The sequence below is a fragment of the Cyanistes caeruleus genome, chromosome 14 (assembly GCF_971803275.1).
Source record: "Cyanistes caeruleus chromosome 14, bCyaCae1.hap1.1, whole genome shotgun sequence".
NCBI classification, from domain to species: domain Eukaryota; kingdom Metazoa; phylum Chordata; class Aves; order Passeriformes; family Paridae; genus Cyanistes; species Cyanistes caeruleus.
The window spans coordinates 4,920,668-4,943,563 of NC_141714.1; the positions used below are offsets into that span (position 1 = coordinate 4,920,668).

General features: G+C 44.9%; 1 protein-coding gene across 1 annotated transcript; it reads right to left on the reverse strand.

Annotated features, from left to right (window-relative positions):
* Positions 1–294: 294 nt before the first annotated feature.
* Positions 295–22,567, reverse strand: FOXO4 (forkhead box O4). Its single transcript, XM_023926930.2, has 3 exons — positions 22,103–22,567; positions 9,795–11,027; positions 295–5,554 (listed from the first exon to the last, which is right to left on the reverse strand). Exons 1-2 carry the CDS (start codon positions 22,484–22,486, stop codon positions 9,813–9,815), a joined length of 1,599 nt encoding a protein of 532 aa, XP_023782698.2. The 5' UTR covers positions 22,487–22,567; the 3' UTR covers positions 295–5,554; positions 9,795–9,812.
* Between the last annotated feature and the right edge of the window lie 329 nt (positions 22,568–22,896).

Sequence of the window (22,896 nt, forward strand, 5' to 3'; positions counted from 1 at the left end):
CTAGACTAGTCCTGCAGGATTTAAAACTCCCCAGGGTCAGTTTTAGGGCTTGGCACTCCATGGATCTCGATGCACTGCCAGCAAGTTGCAACAAGGGACTCTACACACTGCAGAGCACACCAGAGACTTTGTGGGTCGTCACACTGCAACCCTTCTGCCTCTGGCCAACTAAGGGGCATTTCACTGACAGGGTGGCCATAACAGGTGAGGATGGCAGAGGAAAGAAGACAAGGGCAAGGAAAAATAGCTGGCCCCTGCCATGAGAACAGAACAAACTGTATGAGACACAGAACAGAGGATTACAGGTTTTTATTTTTCAAACATTCCCCCCTAGTCTAGCACATTCTACAGTCTTGCTAGCACAGATGGTAACAAAGCCTGTAATGGTTCAGAAGTTACACTGCTACAGAGAGCAATCAAAAGCAGAGGTTTATCTTCTAAAAAAAAAATTATTGTGAGAAATGGGTGGAAGAGTGCACAGGGGATGTGGTGGAAACTATGTCAGGTAGTGGTGCCTGCCCTGTGTGCAGCAGACATCTGTGCTAGCAATGCAGAAGCCTTTCCTGGGATCACACCAGGTGAAGACTACACTGTGCTGGAAGCACCATTTCACAGAACCACCCCCACTGCCCTATGAAGGTGGCTCCTTCAGGAGAAGTAACCTATCTTCTATGTAGCCAAACCTCTCAAGACACCCTGGGGAACCCCACACCACCAGTCCCACACCACTGCCCTTCTGAAAACCAAGGACTCTGTTTTTGTGTCCCAGAACATCCCCTTCTACCACACACCATAACACTGCCTTAGCCAAAGAACCATAAATGCAACACTGTCAGCTCTTACACCTTCAGCTTCTGCTGCCTCTTCTCCCTGCTTTACACCACAGTATTAGGAGTGATTTTGATTCCATCATACTGCTTTCCATCAGCTACAGACACATCAGGGTGCAGGAAAAGACAGACAGGCTAGTGAAGAGAGGGGATCCCTTCTCTGAAGGTCAAGCAAGTGTGGTGATGGGTTAGCACACGCTCCAAGCTTTCACATGGACAGATCTTTCAGGCTTCAAAGTCACCTCTTGTTTGCTTTTCCCCACATTAATTAGAACATGTTTTTCATTGGACATGCACCTGAGACAAGCCCTAAGCTATTCCCTGTTCATGCTCATGTCCCAAAGTTGATTAATTTGCTTTGTTTTTGTTTTTTTTTTTTAAATAATGGATCCAAACTTTCACATTTTGGTGACAGTCCAGGTCACCACTCCCAAGGCACTCCTACCCATGGCACCAGACACAGGTTACTCAATCCTGGAGCAAGGCTAGCCCTGAAGCATTTGAATGTGTCTATAAATAAGCAGCTAAGTAAGAAAATTAACAAATTATTAACTACATAAAAGCTTTCTAGGCATTTCCTTTGGAAAAGCTGATTAGTGCTACTTGCTTCTATTATGACTCTTGTTTATGAATACACCCAGGCTCTGGAATGCTTCATTCCTCTCATCAGGATGATCTGACTGCTGTTTTAAAAGCAGTACAGGATAGGGCTAACATGGTTTTAGACACACCAGCAAAGAAAATTAAGGGTTCCTGGAAGCTTTCAATTTTCCAAGCTCTCACATGAAGCTGGAAGTACATGCTTGGAAGTAAAATATGCTTAAATTATAAAAAAAATTCAAGCAATTTGCCAAACCCAAGTGTAAATAAAAGAAACAAGTCTGCCTCCTACTAAGCTCCAAGGGCTTAGTTACCTGAACCCTTTGTGGCCCTGAGCTGCATGGTGGCTTCAATGCAGTGTTAAGATGGCATTTGATTCTCTGAAGACGGAGGAACTTGTTGCCTGAGCTCAGTGAGGACAAGGAACACAGCATAAAGTAATGCTTCATGCCAAGAGTCTCCTACCCACTCCCCTCAGCAGCATCACTCCCCCATCTCACTGGCCCCTTCCCTTCTCATGCTACTCACAGCTGCTCTCAAAATCTCAGCCCAATCCTTTATTAGAGCAAAAACTAGCACAAAGTATGGGGCCTGTGGTGCTAATGCAGCATAAAGAGCCACCAAGACATTATCTGGGCTCCAGCAGCAGCAAATACTTTGGGCAAGAATACAAAAAATTGGACAAGTATTGAGCAACCCCTTGCCAGGTATAGCCTTTCTGCAAGCAGCAGTTTAGGAACTTTAGAGTCTCCTTGTCCTATGAGGAAGTAACCCAGGCTAAAAAAGTTCAAGGTTTATGAAAATGAAGTGTCTGTAGAACTCCCAAATTCTCTGCATCCCTGCCCTCTGTGCCCACAATACAAGCTATCCTGCTAAACATACAAAAAAAAAAAGAAGATAAATTGCTTGTTTGAGCCTGCAACATTACATTCATGGTTTATTGAGCACTCCGTGAGTTTTCTGAACACCATTCTCAGCACTAGTGCACTCTCAAGATTATTCAACCACAGACAGCTCCTGCTGTGTTGAGGAGACAAAAAGCACCTGTACAGATTACTGCAAGGCAGAAATGTCACTTGCAGGAACTTGGTACAGCAGGACTCCAGCCAGAGGTACTCCTATCTCCAGTGCTGCCTCCAGAAGTACGGCCCAGGAATATGGGGAAAACAAAACAGGTAAGCACTCTATTCCTTACTCAAGGGACAGGGTCATTTCTGAATTCACACTGCAGAGCACTAACCATGAGCCCTGGTGTTGCACCTCCTTCAGCAGGATCAAGGGCATGAACCAGCTGAGACATGTCAGATGTCCCTGGGGTGCTACCTGAGTGCTCAGAGCCAGGCTCTCTGCAGACAGAGACCAGGCCAGCTCCTCCCTGCTGTCACACTTACGGGACACTTTGTAACAGTCTGAAGACAGCACCTCTTTGCCACAGACCAACCCAGCCAGAAACAGCTCACCATGGATTTCTGGTCTGAAACACTGGTTACTGTCTTTTTTATTGCTTTGGGTTCCGTTTTCATGGGAAATGAGCCAGAGACTCACATTTAACATGACCACACATACTGGTGTCTTGTCCTTTGATACGTGGCTGTGAATCATGGGCAGCCATTCAACTTGCTCTCTACACTGTTGGATCAAGTTCCCTTCAGGATCCAAGCTGACAAGGTGGCATATTATGTACCAAATAACATAACCTCTCCAGTCTGTTCACTCACTGCAGCTCAGAATGGCTGATTATTATGTGTGGCACGTGCCATCAGGTGTTGTGAAAGGGTATCTATGCACTTGTGTAATGAACTAACTCCAGTGAGAATGTTCATCCATGCCTCATGTGTGTAAACCCTGGGATCACAGCTTAGGAGCTGCCTTTTTATTTATTACAATGAGGTGTGGCCAGACATGTAGATTGTGGGTAAATTTGAAACATCACTGGGAGGTCTGCCATGAAGGCAGCCTTCAAAACAAAGGTTATCAAACTATTCAAAGGCTTTGATGGCATACCACGCTGTCGATAAGACTTCTGAAGACTTCTTGTTGGAGGTAACCAGGCGATTTCTCCTGTTCCAATCTCCATTCAAATGAAAATGAAAACAGAGCAGACAAGCTGGTAATAGCGTGGCTCACTGCGCTGCATGATACAAACTTTCTGAACTGAAGCCACCTTCAAAAAGGACTGGAGAATCTTTCTGCTAGACCAAGCCTACCAGAACACCATGAAAGCACCACGTCTCCCACAGACCCTGCCACTGCAAGCATCAGAACAGTGACAGGAACATGCCACTGAATTTATCTTTTGACCCCTAATTTCTGTCTTGCAAGAGGATAGAGACAGAGCAGGATCCCAGCTGGACCCCTGAGGGTGAGCCTACAGGCTTCAAGTTCCCCAGCAGTACCAGATGCTTCAGCAAGAAAACAAAAACCCTCAGAAACCAAAGTGAGCTACCAAATACAACAGGTCATGCCCTCCATTAGAGCTACACAGAGTGCCAGCAGATCTAGCATGATCCAGTCCACACCATCTCCTTAGCAGACTAGGGAATCTGTCCTGTCGATCAGCTGCAGGCCAGCTACTTACAGGATTAGCTGAGAACGAGCGCTGTTAATGATTAGCATTCTCTCCATTGTGCTCTTGGCTTGGCAGGACTGCCCAGCCTGAACAGCTGTGGCTGAATGCCCAGCCAGGCACCTTCCCTCCGCCTCTTCTGGGGAGAGCAGCCATTCCCCAGTTATGCTGCGGTGTCCTTCCCTTTCCAACATTTTCAGCTTCTTGGCCCAAAATGCCTTAGACCTGCCCCCTCCCATACTGTAGTGTTATCTGGTATGAAGGGGACAGATGCAGCAAATGTGTTTTGTTTCTTTTTATCCAATAATCTCGTTTTTCAATTAAAATATATAATATATATATTTAAAAAGGTTTAGAAAAGCTTCTATGTAATTTGAACCTACTTTTACATATAGATTACAATAATGTACAACTCTTCCCCACAGTGGTTTGAAACCACAGGGACCTGCCAATTCCTTTCCCTCAATCATATACATCATCAAACATCAAATGTGTTTGTTCCTAATACAGCTCTGAAAAGGAGTCTGTCACTGTTGCCTTTGCAGACGGAGAGATGCGAAATAGGGACACACATTACATTGGCTTCATATTCACTGTAGAAAGTTCCCAGATTAGTAAAAAAATATTTCATCTATAGAAAATGCCCTTCTGAAAAGCAACCAGGGCTCTGTTAAGGCCACACCCAGGCTTTCCATTTTGCTGCTGTAGCAAGACAGATCAAAAACAAACCCAAAACAATGTTTTTATGTCCCAGAAAGCAGCTACTAGCACCTGTGCTTATTTTACAGCAGCCTGGTGTATCAGGAAAGTGCTGAGAACAGCATAGGGACTTCTCAAAACATGCTTCTGATTCAATGGGGCTCAGTTGGCACAGTGAAAAACTCAGTGTCCTCCTGTTCCACCCAGGGGGACAACGGGAAGCCTTCTATACCATGATAACCACCCTTCCCTGCAGAATGATGATGGACGCTCCAGTGATGGGCACACTGAAACCAACCCCTGAAACAGCACACCCTTCTCCCACAGGGCTGCTACCAACAAGCTCCCACCAATTCCTCTGCAAGTCTGTGGGATACCAAGTGCACATCTGGTGGCTTAATCAGAAAGTCCAACTACTTTGCCCCATGAGGCAAGCCAAGCAAGAGCAGAGCCAGCCCTCCACCAGTCCGAGGCACTGGGAGACTTTCTGCAATAGCAGAGAGAGGACAGCCAGTGAGAGATTCCTCCAGCAAACCCAACTCATCACACAGGAAAACACTATTGCCTGGCACAGAGTCTTCTGGCCGAGGTTTTTAGCGGGGCTCCTCTTTGGACATGGGTTTCTCCAGATGGTCCAAGGCAGGGTCAGGTTTGTAGGAAGAGCCATGGCACATAACAGGATTACTATTTTTGAACTCTTCCTGTTGCAGCCAGGTGCAGGTTGCCCCTTCTTCCCAGATGGGCAGCCCCTTCTGCCCAAGGCATGATGTGCAGGGAAACTGAATCCAACATGCTCCATTCTCTTCTCTGCTGGGGTGGGAAGTGAAGTCAGAACCCAATGTTCAAAACCTGAAGGACACTAGGAAGAAGAAAAATAAGAGTGACTGGTTAGAGCACTGAGTCAGTGGGAATCCTGGATGCATAGATAAGGAGTTAATTACTACCAATCTGCCCCTACAGAACAAACAGACCACAAGAGACCTTGATCAACAGAGTCAAGTGGAGGATGCAATTGCTCAGCTCCAAGCTTCAGAGTATGACTGAGACAGAAGGACAGAAAGGTCAACAGTAAGTATTACTCCTGTAAGCTGACAGCACCAACAAGACTCTGCAAGATAAGGAGGTTTAAAGAAGGACTTGGCTACCACCAGAGGCATTGCAGGAAAGCAGCAAGGAAGATGAAAATTACTCTTCACCTTAAACAACCACAAGTATCAACTGGCAGGGAAAAGACTGAAAAACAGACACTTAAAAATCACACACAAACTGTTTATGCTCACCCACATAAAGAAATCCTGTCTCTACCTTCCAAATAATTAAACATTTTTAGATACCTTAATCCCCCAAAAGTTTGAAGGTCTCTTCTCAGGTCTTCTGCCTCACCTCAATAAAGCTGTCACAACTCATTCAAACAAGACTTGGAATAAGTCTAAGCAGACTTAGGCCACTGACATAAAACCACTACTGTAGATATACAATCTACTTTGAAAGGCAAAACAGTGAGATAAATGTAGGGCATCCCATCAGCTACATTCAGTAACAGTGAGCATGAAATAAACCTGTGAAAAGGAAAAAAAAAAAAGACTACAAGAGGGAATCAGCCCTGAACAAGGAAAGTTAAGTTTAAGTTAAAACAGAAGCCAAAGCAACAGGCTGGTTTTGGAAATTGCAAGTTTATGAGGATTTTATTTATTTATGTTCTGTCAGACAAAATCCAATGTTTGGAGCAAAGGGAATTCGATAGAGTAAGAAAAGCATGAATCCAGAACAAACTGGGCAAGCTTCTCCAGACTGAGAAGCTATAGGGAGTCTACCTGAACAACTAACAATAATTAACTAATATCCAAAAGATACTCCAAAAGAGTAGATGGATTTTACATTCACCAATGAAACAAAAACAATAGCACTTTATAAAAAAGGCAGTTCTATTTCTATGCTGACTGTCTTCCTCTGTGGCTAACAGCTCACTTTGTGGGTGCTGCATCACTGCTGGGCAGGAACAAAGTTTCAGTGTTTGATCTCTAATCCCCATGCAAAGAAACACAGGCAGGGTTCAAACAGACTCCTGGTGAAGCTGTGGACAAGTCTTTGGCATTTAACTTGCAAGAAGAGGATAAAATCATGGGAGCTTTGAGCACCAAAGGTAACACTAATTAGCTCATAACTTTTTGAGTGCTGCAGATAAGACTAAGTACTCTTTCCTAAAGATATCCTCTTGTCTACAAAGAGAAATATTTCCCCAATTCACTTTCATTCTGGCTGCTCAAATCAGAACATGATCACTGTGATTAACTGACAAACAGTTTTTGCTCAGCATTACACCCAAAACTGACCCAAGAGGCCACGAGTTAAGCCCACAGTAACTACTCAGAACAGCTTTATGTTAGTGATCACTTAAGAATAGCTTTTGCCAGTGTGAATTTAACACAGAGAAAAACACAGTAAGAGAAAGGATACAAAAGGAAAAATGCCACACCAGGACAATATATAGCTTTCCCTGAAAAGTGATTTCCAAACAGGGATCCTAGGAACTCACTGCAGTAAGGGAGAACTGACAGAGTCTTGACCTCCTCACAGACACTGATGCCTGCAGCTCTCTTAGTTTTGTAACTCATTAATTTGAGAAAACATTCTGCCTTCTCCCAGGAACACTCCTATTTCTCTCCACATGCTCCCCCGCTCCCTCTTTGCTGGAAACATGATCCACCTCTCTGTCTAGGCAGCCTTTTGCACAATATTTGCTCTCCTTTGGGGAAAATCTCTCCCTCATCCCACTCCATGGACTCCAGCATACAGGCAAAACAGAAAAGCTTTGCAAAACTCAGAAAAGGCAAACATAATCTAAGGACAGAATAAAAGGCTTGAGGCAAAGCTCACTGACAGGGTGTGGCCTCTCCTCCTGGGGCAGCACTGCTGTGACCAGAGCACCGAGAGGCACGTGGGAGCTACGCTTTCTGCTCAAACACAATGTGGTTCAGAACATGCTCCAGATCTCACTCCTTCATGTCCAGCACATTTTCCAGAAAGTATAACCTCAACTGCATGTGTGGAACAAAGAAAATCCAGGGGTTTTGACATCAGTACCTCCTCTGTTTTGATTAAGCAATGCACACAAAATACAATATGGAACAAGAACATAACTGTGCTTTTAAGAGCTCCTGTTCTCCCACTTAAGCACTTGATTATATCCACATCTTCAACAGTACTAGACCCTACCTTTTAATAAATAATTCCTCAGCTTCTCTGCTTTACACTCTTAAAAAATAATCTATACCTGGTACGCTGGGTACCAGGTCTTACAAGACAAGAAAAAGAGGTCTTGTCTATCTGGCCTGGGAGTGGAGAACAGCCTGCATATGTTCTGTGAAAAATATTTCACCCCTGTAAAGTCCACAAATATAATGGCCTGCCCTAGCATGGCATAAAAAGAAAAAAGGAAACCCTAACAAACAAACAAAACCCACAAGACAAAAGCTCAGAACAGTGGAAACACTGCTCAAAAAGCCACAGCCTCTGTCACTAACTTGCAAACAGTCCTAACAGAAGGATACCATAGTTTTGTCAACCAGATTTGTTTTTGAATATCTTCAAGTGAAATACAGAAACTCAATTTCGATTTCAATTTAAAACACTCAGTAATTCAGCAAATGCACAGCTAACAGACATCACTATAAAAAGCCCCGTAGGGAAACAGAAAAGCTTAACTGATCGCCCTCTCCCTACAATAAAGAGATGTGTTAGGTACAAACAGAAGAACACTACTAAGAAATGACATCCTAAGCAGTGGGATGTGACTTGGAATAAGAGGGAGTTAAGTTGTGTCTAAAACCTCAATATATATAGTGGTGCATCAATATGTTCACACAGTTGAAGTAACAGGAGCTCAAAGACAGCATTTTACTCTGTCTAGACCCAAGACACTTGTAGAAAATGGCTGCACTGACAGAGGTCACCTGGTCCAAATCACCTCCAAGTTACTCAGATGCCTAGGAAAGAGTATTAAGGTCAAATAGATGATAATTTCTGTACCCATGATTTTGAAGCTTCAGGGCTTCCCACCACTGAAGCAGTATCTGCAGTTTGCCCTTACTTCTGCCTGCTCAGCTGGGACAGTATTAGCAGTTGAATTTGCAACACTGACAAATACCATATCTGCTTCCTAAAAAGGAAATAGTCTTGGCAAGGCTTCCACTTTCCAACCAATGTCCAGCCTATGCTCCAGTCTGTCCACTTTCCATCAGCTAACAGAGTTCCAAGTATGAAGCAGGCCTTCAGCTCCAGTTCCCCAATTCTTCTACCGCCTCTAGTTTAAGTGTTTCAAATCAGGGTGTTACAGCCACAAAAATTAGATATTTTTAAGTCTTGTTGTCATATACACTATTTGCCAAAATGACCCTATTTTTGCAAATACGATAAATTGTTGAAGAGGCAGCTTTGCTGTGCATGGGATAGCACTAACACATCCTTCCACCTCCATCCAAGCTGCAGACTCCTGTTTTCTATTCTAATAATGGGAAGCAATTCAGTAGTTAATGCTGGTGAGCCAGCTTACCTGACTTAACAGACACTCCCCCAGGTAAGGGCAGGGCAGAAGGTGTGATAAGAGTGACTGTGACCTCTAAACACAGACCAAAGCAGTCATGACACAGACGTGCTTTGCTACTACACACAGTAGAGAACTCTGCAGGGATAATAATAACCTGGATAGAAACACAGTATGTGTTTGGCTCACTTCAACCATTCTGTACATATTGGTGGATGTCTTTATTTATGGAATCAGCACATGCTCTCATGTCAACTGTAGTGCTATAGGCACTGCCTGACGTCCTGTGATGGAGTCATCCTGGGTGACAGGAGACAACAGGAGTTTCATTCAGGTTGCTGTTCTATTTCATAAAGGAGCTGACTACCTGGCAAGTTAAATTCACCTACCTTTAAACAGCCTTTTCTCCTACTAAAAGGGAACATGACTCTTCCAAAAGCTTTTTACTATGCTTTCAAAGAGGTTCCTTTAACTGCTGCAGAGTTGGGCACAGGAACCATCCTAGATAGGGCTGTTTCCACTATTGAGCTGTAGCATTTTACACAGCTACACCTACCTTTTTGTGCTCCTGAAGTTAACTTGGTACCCAGGTATGGTTGGAGGCCTGTGAGGTGCTGGGATAGCTGGGAGTAGGCAGAATAGGTTCAAAATTGAAGTCCAGTCCTCCATCCATGAGTTCACTGTTGATTATGTAATCCATATCACATTCAAGGTTCTCCATGTACATGTCAATGTCCAGGTCAGTGGGCAGCCTGTCCTGGTTCAATCCCAAGGGAGCAGGGCTGGCAGATGAAAGGAGCACTGGACTGCCCAGCTGGACTGACTGGGCAGTTGTTGCAGAAATTGGAGCCTTCAAACTGGTGATGCTGGCAGTGTTTTGAGGAGATGTCACTATGGGAAGTGTTGATGGCAAAACACTGGCACCGACTGGTTCTGCCTGCTGCTCTGCAGGTTTTCCTCGTGGATTGCCTGAGCTCATCTTATTCTGGGCAGCTTGTCCACCCAGAAGCAGAAGAGTTCGGCTGCTCATCCTGTTACCAGTCTGTGGGAGAACTGGATCCACCTGAGTCATCATAACATCCCTTGGAGGCGGAGAGCTGGGTGTCAGAAGAGCTTCCAAGGTCTGAGGGGCAGAGAAATGGCCAACAGAACTTTGCAGTGAAATATCAACAGGGTTAAAGAGGGAGTTGCCAAAAGTCTGACCAGCTGCATTTGGGCTCTGCAAGGAGAAGCTGGAATCTCTCTGGATCTGACCACTCGAGGCAGATTGCTGGGTAGATAGCACAGATGAGCTGGGAGACATCAAATTTAACCCATCAATGAGCTCAAGCTCCTCAGTCACAGTTGGTGGAACATTACTGGATGCACTGGAGTATACGAGAGAAGGAAGCAGCTCCTCATCATGGAGGTCATCCTGCTCTGTCAGGATAGGAGAAAGCCTGGCACTAATGGTGCTTGCATTGGAGCTGGTTCGAGGCCGGAAGGTGTTCCACACATCAGAGTCCTCGTTGCTTCTTGAGGACGGGCTCCCAGGCCACTTGGGAAATTGGGAGCCAGGACTGTCAGCAGAGGATTCTGGTGCAGACTGGAGAGGAGGCTTCTTCCTGGATGCTTTACCTCTGACTTTTGCAAGTTTGCTGCTGTTGTCCATGGAGGCAGCTCTTCTTCTTGGTGCTTTTCCACTTTTGCCACCCTCAGGATTGAGCATCCACCAAGAGCTCTTCCCTGTGGCTTCATTATGGACTTTAATAAACTTGCTGTGCAGGGACAGATTATGTCGAATAGAGTTCTGGAAAAAAAAAAGAAATAAAACCACAAAATGTGAAGACCTGACAGTTGACACATCTCCCACTTAGAAACCTCACAAGCTTAAACACATTCAGTCAGTATCTGGAGAAGAAAGTTATAACAAAAAGCTATCCATTAAAATCTGCTATTTCTGTCTGAACATGCTTTGCAGCACTAGCAAGCAGTGCCATGTTTCACTGCAGTACCAAGGGTGAAGCTACCATGACAACTAGCAGCTTTCAGCTAGCAAAATACTAACACAAAAGAACTTTTAAGACCATACAGAATCTGCAAAAAATTAGGCAGAGCAAGTAAACAAGTTCTCAAATACAACCTTCAATTTCAATATGAGCCTACCTGAATGTGAGCTATTGCTGTTCCCACCCTTCTGTGAACCCCTTTACCCAGCATAAGCCTGGCCAATTTTTTTAATGTTTATATAGCCAGTTTTCAGTCAGATTCAAGCAGAGCATAACAGTGAATCCAACAGACCGGGTAAAGAGAAATGGCAAAATGCTTCTATTCAGTGCACCCATTAACATCTCCACCCCAAAACTGGAGAAACGAGAGAAACTTTAAGGAACAAGAGTCCTAGAATCCTGGAGACTGCCAGGCTCCCTCTGCAAGGAGGCTGTGAGCTTTCCTTGGTGCATGTTCCTGACAGGGTAAGATGTTCAGTGGATACTGCACTCCCACATAGTACATGCCAGTTTTAGCCTCTCCCATCTTTCTGCTGGGTAAGACACACATTCCTTGCCTCTCCCAGCTCCCTCCTTTTGGTTTAGCTTTGCTGAAAACTGCAAGCTAACATGTCTGTACACCATCATCAAACTTAACTTTTGTCCTGCAACTGATAAACTCACTAGTGTTTTAGAATCAGGAAGGAACAATCTCACTGTTTGAACAGATCCTCCATAAACTCCTCTTGAGGCCTGTGCATTTATTTGATATCTGCACTTAATTTGTTCAGATGGCCAAATTACAGATCATTAAAAGATGCTGCACTGGAAACATAAGGGTCTGAGCGCAACATCTTTTTCATATAAACTAAAAGATATATAACAACCTTCAGCTTTCAAGCATACTCTCTTAATTCTGAACAAATTAACAGTGCTTTTATCATTCTTTTCCACCAACTCTCAACACAGTTCTTTCCTGTCTGCTGCTTTCCCTCTCCCCACCCTTTTCCTCTCAGAAAAGTCCTCCCCATGCTAATTTTGGCCACCTCACCAAAAGTACTATCCTAGAAAAAAGTAGATGCAGATAGATAAACAATACAGGCAAAGTGCAAAGTTTTAATGGAGATTGAAGGAGATCTGAGAATCATCCTGGCTTAGCTTTCATTTTAACCTTTGGCTGTTGAGGATTTGGAGAAGACTGGTTGCTTGCTGCAACTGGAATCAAAGAATACACATGTTCTTAATTGGAGAATGACTGCAGAGCCAGAGCCTGATGGAATATGTGCCAGTCAATGCTCTCACACAGTTTTATTACTTGAGTTGTTCACAGTAATAGCTGTACAATAGTCCTGCCTGGCATCTTCTCTAAACAAAGCTTTCCTTTCCTTCAAGTGTTGAAACGAGTATTTCAGACTGGTGCACTGTCTCCTGCAAGGCTGCTGCTTTCATTTCCAAAGAATCCTACCCCCTTTCCCAGGTAAATGTGCATAACTTTGAATGCACACTGCTGCAGCAATAAGAACCACTAAGTTGTCACTAATTCTTCATTTATTCTCCTGAAAGCAGCCTGTGAGTTCAAGATGGCAACTTGGTACCATAAGAGACAATTTGTGTAAATAATTTTTGGCTGAAAAGCAGCTTGAAATAGGACATCTTGGAATAAGAATAGGATTCACATGAGCACAATGAAGCCTGGCACCTTCTATGAAAGAGTCTCAAAGTGATTTTATGTGTTACTGCTGAACTAACATAATAGCTAAGCTGTAGAAACAGATAATTGCTGTACCACTCCTTCCTTCCTCATCTTCAAACTCTCATCCTTCCCTAACACTTCCCTGTGACCCTATAAGCCAGTTCAGAGAGCAAACCAAACTGAAAAGCAGCTTTATCCTTCTTTGGAAACTGATTTTCCTGCCTCTTTTACCTGTTTTTTTGAACTATCTCACTGTCAAGCACTGAAAACTAAAGAAGAGAACAGAACATGTAGTTGGAGGCAGAGGAAAAAACCCGAGTATTTCCTTCCAACAGGGTTAACTTATTTAAACTGCAATGCCTACATTATCGTTTTTGCACCTCTCCTGCAGACTGTGGGAGGCAGCTGAGCACTGCACTGCAGCACCCAAGCCCTAGCTCACCTGCAGGACCCAACTTTGCCTGCAGGCTTAAGCCCAGAGTGTCCCAAACTCCATCTGAATGCACACACCCACCAGCCTGGGTGCTGCAGGACAGCACCAGAATGCACCTGCTAGAGTGACTCAATACACCTAACACATGGAGGGCACCCTTAAATCTCACTGAGAAAGCCAGGGACAGATCAATTATGCTAAAATAATCACAGAACTGCAAGTCAGACCTGACAGAAGAGGAAATGACAGAGTTCAGTCACCTGGGCAACCCTGACATATTTCCTTTCTTGATGTTAAGCAACCCACACCAGAAAACATACAGATGACATTTTTAGATGCTCAACTTCAGCAGTGTAGGAGGTTCCCAGCTGGTCTAAGCATCTGCAAAACACACAAGGTCTTGACTCTAACTCTTTGATCATAAAGAAGCATGACCTGAAGGAAGAGATGAAGGCAGGAATCCTTCAAATCCTTAGGAACATCTTCAGCCACTAGTTTGGGGAGACTATTGCTATTTATTTAGGTATCTTTTAGTGGTACTTATGGCTGCATGTTAAGCATAGCCATAAAAAAAATGCCAGTCTGTGTCTCTAAATCCATCACAGATCAAAGCTGATTCCTGCCAACCACATTGAGACAAAACCAGTCTGAAATTAAGGACAGATAGTATGCAAAAAAATCAAGTTTGGCTAGAGACATTTATTGTACACTGAAGGGTGGACCATTCCCTAGGTCATAACCACTGTGTCTTCAAACTAGGACATACAGACTAGCCACAGAAGTGTGGCTGGCAGCTTATGCAAACTATTCCCTTAATCTTGGTTACCAGAACATTAAGTCTTCTTCTTTGATAAAATCTCCTAGCCACAGTTAAAGGACAGAACACTTCTCACCATCGAATCAGGCCTGCCCCTACACCAACATCAGTGCTGCTGTGGATCCTGCCCAGCACCAAACAGTGCTTTAGTCTCATGTCAGGGAATTAGCCACAGGAGCTGGTAGCACAACCAAGCCATTCTCCTGCCCAGTCAGCCTCATGGGCAACTGCCACAGACACCATGGAAAATGCTCATGTGAAGTGAATGCAGAAGACTGAAGGCCACTGACAATGTTTCCAGGGAACTATACAGCTTTGTAGGTACAGCTGAGGCTCCCTACCATAAAACTGAAGTTTACAGGAGCAGAAGGAGAATCTTGTGCCCTGCCCAGCAGAGCTTTTCCATACAACAGTGGTGGTGCATGGCCTGTGCTGTGCTAGCAGAGCACTCAGGAGCAAGCACAATGCTCAGAAAGACAAGACACAACAGCTATCCTTCCAGGAGATGCACTGGCTTCTTTCTTTTCCTGGCCACTCTCCCAGGAAACATCAAGTTTAAACTACAAACCACAGAGGATCAGATTTTTTTAACAAAATGTCTCTCTAAAGGATGAGTGACCAAAAAAAAAAAAAAGCCAAAAAAAAGAAAGAAAGAAAAGAAAAAAAAAGCAATCACTGCAGCTGCCTGTAATACATTCTCACTGCCTTGGAGGCATACAAAGAACTTGGTCTCATCCCAGTGCAGGGCCGTGTTCCACATGTTCCACTGCCAGGCCTATAATTGTGCTGAATTATCATTTGCCATGGCATTCTTGGAGGCTGCAAGGGGAGAACACTCCGTCTGCTGTATTTGTCAGTGCCTGTCTCAGCCACTTGGCTCCAAAGGCTTCAGGAAAAAGTGTTCTTAGTAGAGATTTTGCACCAGCAAGTAAACAACTGCTCCAGAGCCAGGGAGATGAAACACTTCCCCAGCAATCCCCTTCCAGAAGGCACACACGAGCACAGACGTCAAGCTCAGCAGACAGGGATCTCTATCTTAGGAAGAACATTTTCCTTTCTGTAATCTTTCAGTGGGAGGCCAGAAGAAGAAGATCATAGGTCTCTAAAAAGCAAAGACTGAGGCAATTTACAAGACAGGCAGGCATATATAACAAAAGCTGTTAAGGATTAGATAGAGCAGAAGAAACTTGTTGGAACAAGTAATACCAGCAGCCCAGTGTATTAGGTTGCAATGCAAGATGTAACCAAAAGTATGTATTCTATTACCATCTGTTCAAACCAGGTGGGGCAGTGTTCTTTATCTCTTCCACCACCCATCCTCCCTCCAGAGGAACATCCTCTGTTAATGGCCATTGAGTCTCACTGCATGACTGATAAAATGACATCATCCCATTGGGAGATGCTCCACCCAGGGGGAGGAGCCAAGCATTCCTACCTGGATATAATCTGGGGTTTGGAACACCAGTCAGGCATTCTCCACTGGATTCCCAGAGGAAGACCAGATCTATCTACAATACCACTGTACCTTTTGAGGAAAACTACACCCTTCTACAGGGTTACTGCTTCAACAGAACGACATCTGGCACTCCAAGAGGACTGCAGCCACCACTTAATTAGTCTGCTACCAACACTCTGACAAACAGGGTGTCAGGTTGTATTCTGACTCTGTCACTGTTTCTTTTTGTACTACTGCATTTTACTTTAATTTTCCTATTAACTTGCAAGTTTTTCTTTTTGTGGGTTTTTTTTTTGTTTACACATACTGAAAAAGAACTGTTATTCCTATTTCGTATCTTTGCCTGAAAGCCCCTTAATTTCAAAATTATAGTAATTTGGAGGGAGAGGGGTTTACATTTTCCATTTCAAGAGAGGAAAGGCCTTCCTTAGCAGACACCTGTCTTTTCAAACCAAGACACCCAGGAACAGCTTTCTCTGAGGACTGCATCGAAAACTGAGCTGTGCTGCAGGAAATAACCATTCAGGAAAGCAGTTTTACAAAAAAACTGGCAAGGAGCAGGAAAGAATAGCAGCAAAACCTTCAAGTAATTTGACCGGCATTGTATGAAGTAGATGAATTTTCACTAAAAGACAAGCTTTTCCCAACTTTTGAGGGGAACAACCACACTCAACAAGGCTTCAAATAAAAAAAAAATAAATCTTGTATTTCATACTTCTTTAGGGCATTACAACAAGGGCTTATTAGTGTCAATTTAAGGAGGGCTAAGTGTATGTTACTACACTGTGATGGTTGGCCCTCCTTACAGCTGAGTACTCATGAGTTTTCTTCCACCTAGAACGCAGGACACCTGGTGACCCCACATTTGCACTACTATCCTGCTTCTATGCACTGCCACCGGCCACATTTTCCACACCCAGCACTCTGCCATCCACAACACCCTGCCATGCCCAGCTGCCTTCCTCCCACCTCACCTACACCAGACTCTACACACTGTGGCCAGACCATTTAAAGACTAATGGGATTAAAAGGTAATGGTTTTATTTTCTCTGTTAAGAGAAAGATGATGGACAACATCCACCTGTGTTCACCAGGTTTTCATGCTGAACTCCTCAGTACGGCATCTGAACAACCCTCATTTAGCTTCTGTTATTTATTTCCCCCTGCTTTAAGGAAACTCAGGCTGTCAGCAGCTGGGACAGGGAACATCTCCCTGCAGCCAGGACTAAGCACATCACTAATACTACATGAATGCGTTTGGGCCACATGAGGTAATGACAAGAATCCAGCAGTTTCTACCCACCCTCAGCTACACAGGATTCAAACAGCCAGACCCTCCTTCCCCTTTGTAAGGCAGCAACTTCCAAGAAACCAAAATAAATCAAAACTAAAAGAGAGCAGCACCTACAATACCATTAAAAAGTAGGTGGACTTAAATGAAGTAGCAGTGATGACAGCAATGACACCACTATTCCAATTCAGTTTAGAACATATACCTCTTCATTTTTAGTGTCAGAAGATTTAATGGGGAATCATATCCTTTCAGGCACATGAACATATGAATAAACACTACAGGCTTTCTCAATAGTCACAGAAAGCAGCCTTTCTTCACAGACTGAGGTCAGTGGCGTAGCAGAAACACCCCTGCACTCCACACTGTGCCTCACCTCTGCACAAACCTGCACCAGACTGAAGGTTGGGCAGAATTACACTTTGCTCAGAGCCAAGATTCTGAGCTGAAGTTTTGTGTTTCCTTTTGGTTTATGGCATCCATTCAGTTTTGTCTCACTGAGGAAAGACAGGGGAATATTCTGAATGTCTTCTCAAACCATTGCAGCCTTTCAGTACCTAAAGGGGGCCTACAAGGAATCAGGAGAGGAAATGCCTACAAGGGCATAGAGTGATAGGACAAGGGGGAATGGCTTCAAACTGAGTGTAGGTTGAGATTGGATATTAAGAAATTTTTCCCTGTGAGGGTGGGGAGGCCCTGGCACAGGCTGCCCAGGGAAGCCATGCCTGCCCCATCCCTGGAAGTGTTCAAGGCCAGGCTGGATGTGCCTTGAAGCAAACCTGGTCTATTAGAAAGCATCCCTGCCCACAGTAATAATGTAGAATGAGATGATCTTTAAGGTCTCTTCCAACCCAAAACATTCTGTAATCCTATATCTTGAAATTATCATTACCAAAACTCAAAGTAAACCCAGCACTGCCACCAGATGTTCCCATCCGGGTAAAGGGCTTCTTAGTGAAATTAAAGAAGGTTCTCCTGATAATGATTTGGCCCCTTACTGTTTCAAGCTAAGAACCTAAGGTTTTGACAAATCTGAGCATGAAAAAAAAATTAAAAATCTTAAGGTATAAAGGGGACACAACAGCAGCTATAAAGAAACAGTGAATGTACCTATTTTAGGAACTTATCATTCCTTATTTGCAAATCTAACTACAGAAAAAAACAAAGTTATCTGACTGATTAGACAGCACACCAATAAACAATAAACTTTTCAACTTTACCAAAACTAGTGTTCACATGATTTTGTATCTATTGAACTGGAATTTATTAAATAAAGATAGCCTGGCAGAATCTGCCAGCTGCAGCACAGCAGAAATAGTCCAGAAGATGGACTGGCTGGCTTTTGTCTGCTAGCCTATTCTCTTTCATGGAGGAGTTTCAGAGGGCCACAGGACAAGCAGTTGCTCCAACCTGAGGGAGCTCTGCACATGCTCTGCCAGGAGATCAGATATCCACAGCTCTGGGAGAGGCTGGGGACCATCAGACCTAGCACCGAAGCACTGAAAGACAGTGAAGTGACGGTGCCTGAGCCCTCAGTCAGGTCTCTTGATCCATCTGGTCAACATTTAATATCAGCTACATGCAATGTAGCACAAACACAAGGCTGGGATGGAAGGCTTTTCAGGAAAATGCTGCCCACTCTAACAAAGATTAAGACCTAGACATCTGTTTTAGGTAAACAGAACACTTGGTAATTTATAATTAGTAATACAGCTCATTGAGCTGTTGCATGTATATATACAGACATATATATGTGTATGAAGGTACATATGTTGTGTATATCCATGCACGCATTTGAAATAAACAGGGAGTACAAGGATGCAGAAGTGTGACATCAGCTTCCCATAATTACTGTAATAGCGCAGAATTATTTGTTCTTTATGTTGCATGCATAGAAGACATCTGATTTTTGTTTCAGTGACATAGCTTTAGAAGGTGAAAAGGACAACTTAAAAGTTTATTCTGCTTCTACAAAGAAAAAGACAAGAGCCTGGGGAGAATACAAAATTTGTTCCACCTAGAAAGATGAGTCCTTCATATTGTTCCTCACTGTACCAAATTTGCTCATAGTCATGGACGTAACAACCAGTGCAAACTGCTTCTGCAGGGTTTATACACTTTACTCAAAACCTCAACACCTTCCTCTTGCAAGTAATCTCAAAACCAAAATAAATTATTGTTTTATCCATAGATATCCAGACTATCCTGCAGAGCACCCAGAGAAGGATTATGAAGAAACCCCTATGAACACACTCTACAAGGACACGTCTGCTTTGGCTGGTTAATTCTTAACTTCAGTTGAATTCCTCCAGGGAAAGGACAGACTGCACACACAGCAAATCTGTCCTTTATAAGGTGCTTGAAGCACTTCAAGAGCAGCCAACACCATCTTCCTCGAAAACACAGATCCTTCCGGAATTCATGGAGGTTACACCCTGGCAGTCTGTAACAGCTGCACTTCCCCCAATTGTATAGTGGAGTAGAACAGCTCTAAATTAATTATGAAACAACAATGGTTTTATGTGGTTTATATTAACTAAAGTAGATTAAGAGTTTTTAAAGACACGTTGCTTTTAATTACTTATTCAAAATTCTCTATTAAACTGCACTACATACAAATAAAATGTAATATCAGTTTGGCTCCGTCCAAACAAGACAGAAATGCCAAAACTCTAGAGCTGTACCACCATCTTAACAGGCATCAAAATGCTACAACTACCTTTAACATCTTCCCATTTATTTCCTTTATGCAAAATCACTCACCTAGAAATTGAGAAATCACTAAAGCTAAGACAACTCAAGAAGATTTTCTTTTACTTTCCAGATTAAAAATCCCACAAAACATGCAAGCTTCACAGCTCTAAAAATAACAAGGAAGAATAAAACAACAAAGAAAAACCCAACCAGACAGATCCATTCCTCACATGAAGACACATCTTTTGTTTATCTAGTTTGTCTTATATATGCACCTATTAATTTTACTGTAAATCCACTAAAGTCCAATTGAACTGACTTGACTGACTCCCCATCTGTAAAACTGTAAATGTCTGATGTCCCTTCACTTAACACATCTGAATGCAAACAGACTAAGGTCAGTAAAACAAACAAAACCTCCTGCAAATCTGTGTAACTGTATGTTAACAGAAAGTACGACTAGAAATAAGTTCCATGGTCACACATCCTGCCAAGCTCTGCCAACAGGATTTTTTAAGTGAGCAGGAAAGGGAATGCACTGTATTTCTATCATGGTTTTCTGTTTGCTGGTTAAAGTCAAGAGCTTCAAACTGCCCTAATCGTAAGACAGGCTGATTCCCATCACAGTTGTTGTTGTTCTGCCTGCCCTCATCTTTCTTGGCAAGAAGTTTCTTTTTCTTCTTCTTCTAAAGCAAGAATTAGTCTGTTCCCAGACAGAAAAAACACACTAAAAAGTGAATCACAGAAAAGTTATGACAGCATCTGAGTGGGAATCTCACTCTCATGTATGCACAAATTCTCACAGTGAACTTCTGGAATTTAAATCTACCTGTACATGTCTCAGAAGTGAGACATTATTAAAACACAGAGCAAAACCTAAGACTAACGGTCCCATTACATGTGAATGGATACAACAAAAGAACAGCCATACTGACTCAGGCCAGAACTGTACTTATTCCAGCATCCAGTCCAGCAGGGCATTTCACTATACTCCACCACAGTATCTGGGGAGCATTTCAGAAGCCCCACTGAACTTTAATCTCATGCCTTACTGCCAAACAGATACTCAGACATATTCCTGACAAGAAAATGCACCAGTTTTGTTAAATGAGCATGACTGCATGCAGGAGCAGCAGGACCAGGAAAGTAGCCCTAGCCTGAGGAAACAAGAACTATCTTCCAGTAAGAACACCGAAGTCCAAACACTGTCCCAAATCAGAACTTAGTATGCAGGATTCAACCTACACATAGAAATAACAGAAAATGATCCATATTAGTTAAACTAGGTGCACTCTCTAGGAGCTGTCAGTGAGTGATAAATGGGAAAGGTGTAAAGTTTTGTATTGACGTGTGCCAGCCCAAGCTGTGACAGCTGCATCCCTCTCACCATGTTTCTACCCTCTCGAGCAAATATTTGCACTCACACCACCACGTGGTGTGCCACTTCAGAGAGCTGAGCCAGCTGAAAGCCAACCTACCAGAAACGGACGTTTATTTATTTATTTATTGTCTGAAATTAACTCTCTGTCCTCACCTACTGCTCAGTCAGACAAACACAGGAACACGTGGCTGGAGTCAGGGAAGCCCAAAGCTCCAAACCGTGCCAGCTGAACCTCCTGCAGAAATGCAGAATGGATGAACTGCTAATAAATACTGCAAACAAGAGTGTAATTCCAGTCTGTAGTGAGAGCAACAGATCACACTCTTTAGAGTCCAGTCTCCATGGCATCCACTCCGATACACCAGGACAGGCTAAGGGGCTATTTTGCAAGCCAGCTCTCACATTTCCCTTTCTCTTTGCTGGAGTTCTTTAGACTAAAGATAAGGGACCACGAGGTCGCCACAGGCAGAGGACTGAAACAGTCTGGAGCTCTTTTAACACAGCTCTGCACATGCCTTTTTCCAGAACGAGAGAAGACACTGCTGAACCTTTAGAGCAAAATATTGCTTTCCCTCTTCCAAACTCCAGCAAAGGCCCCCATCACGGTTCTGGAAACAGGACCCTTTCTCAGGGGACCTTGAAAGCCGAGCACGCCTGCCATGACAGTTATTTATATTGAGCTTTAGCACAGTCACGTGATAAAGAACTGCAGCCTTGTGACTAAAAACCCTTCCACCGAGGCTTTACCCTGCAGAGAAACTCGGACAAAGCCTTTTAAATTACTCTCCCTTCTCTCCTGGAAAAGTTTCTAAATCCAAACAGCGCAAGGAATAGCCTCGCAGGGCCATGCCATAACCACCCGCAGCAGCTGCTCCAGCTGCACAGAGCCGACGCTTGGGCTGGATCTGAGAAATGCCCGGAGCTTTCAGCAGGGCTAAAGCCCAGGCTTCGCAGCGTGGGCACCACTCACTGGCACGGACACCGTGACTGCAGACGAGCAGCAGCAACAGGTGAGCATGGAGGGACCGGCGGGGCGGGCCAGGGCCCCGGGGAGGCGCCTCCGCAGCCGCTCCTCGCCCGGCCCGGTCCCAGCACACAAGGCCTATCCCTCCGGCCCCAGCCTGTCACGCACCTTCCAGCCAGCGGAGCTATTGCTGTCACCCTTGTCCTTGAAGTAGGGGACGGAGCGCACCATCCACTCGTAGATCTGCGCCAGCGTGAGCCGCTTCTCGGGGGCGCTCTCGATAGCCTGGCTGATGAGCTCGGCGTAGGACTGGTTGCCCCAGGCATTGCGCCGGGAGCCGCCCTTCCGCGCTGCCGCGCCGCCCGCCCGCGCCCCCTCGGCCCGGCCGGGCCCCGCCGCCGCGCCGCCTGCGCCCTCCTCCGCCGCGCCAGCCGCGCCGCCCGTCTCCGCTTCGGGCCGCGGCAACGGCCAAGTGCAGGAACGAGGGCGGCTCTGCGGCTCAAAATCAGGGTCGATGTCCGGCGACGCCGCAGCCCCAGCTGGCTCCGCCATGGGCGCCGCCTCAGCCCCGCTAGGAGTGCCGGGCCCGCCACCCCTTTGTGCGCCCCGGGCCCGCCGCCGCCGCGCCGCTCTGTTTACCAGGGAGCAGCGCCGCTCCCCGCGCCTGCGCGCGCAGAGCACGCCGGGAGCGGTAGTTCCGCCGGGGCGTTAGCGGGCAGCCCGACACAGCAGGTGGACTACAGTACCCAGCGTCCCCTGCGGCAGAAGGCGGGGCGTTCCCCCGACGGGTGAGCGTGGCAGGCGGTGCGTTGATGTGACTACATATCCCAGTGGGCACAGCGGCGGCTGCGCTTACATAACCCGCCAGGCCCGGTGCGGCTCTAGTCTCCCCTTGACGGCAGAGCGGTAATGGCGGCGTAGTGGTGGCAGCCCCGAGGCTGTCGCAGCTCCTTCGCCCACCT

Coding starts and splice junctions, on each gene's coding strand:
- FOXO4 (XM_023926930.2), bottom strand. CDS start 22,486: ATGGCGGAGCCAGCTGGGGCTGCGGCGTCGCCGGACATCGACCCTGAT. Junction 11,028..22,102: donor ATAGCTCCGCTGGCTGGAAG/GTGCGTGACAGG, acceptor TTTTTTTTCCAG/AACTCTATTCGACATAATCT.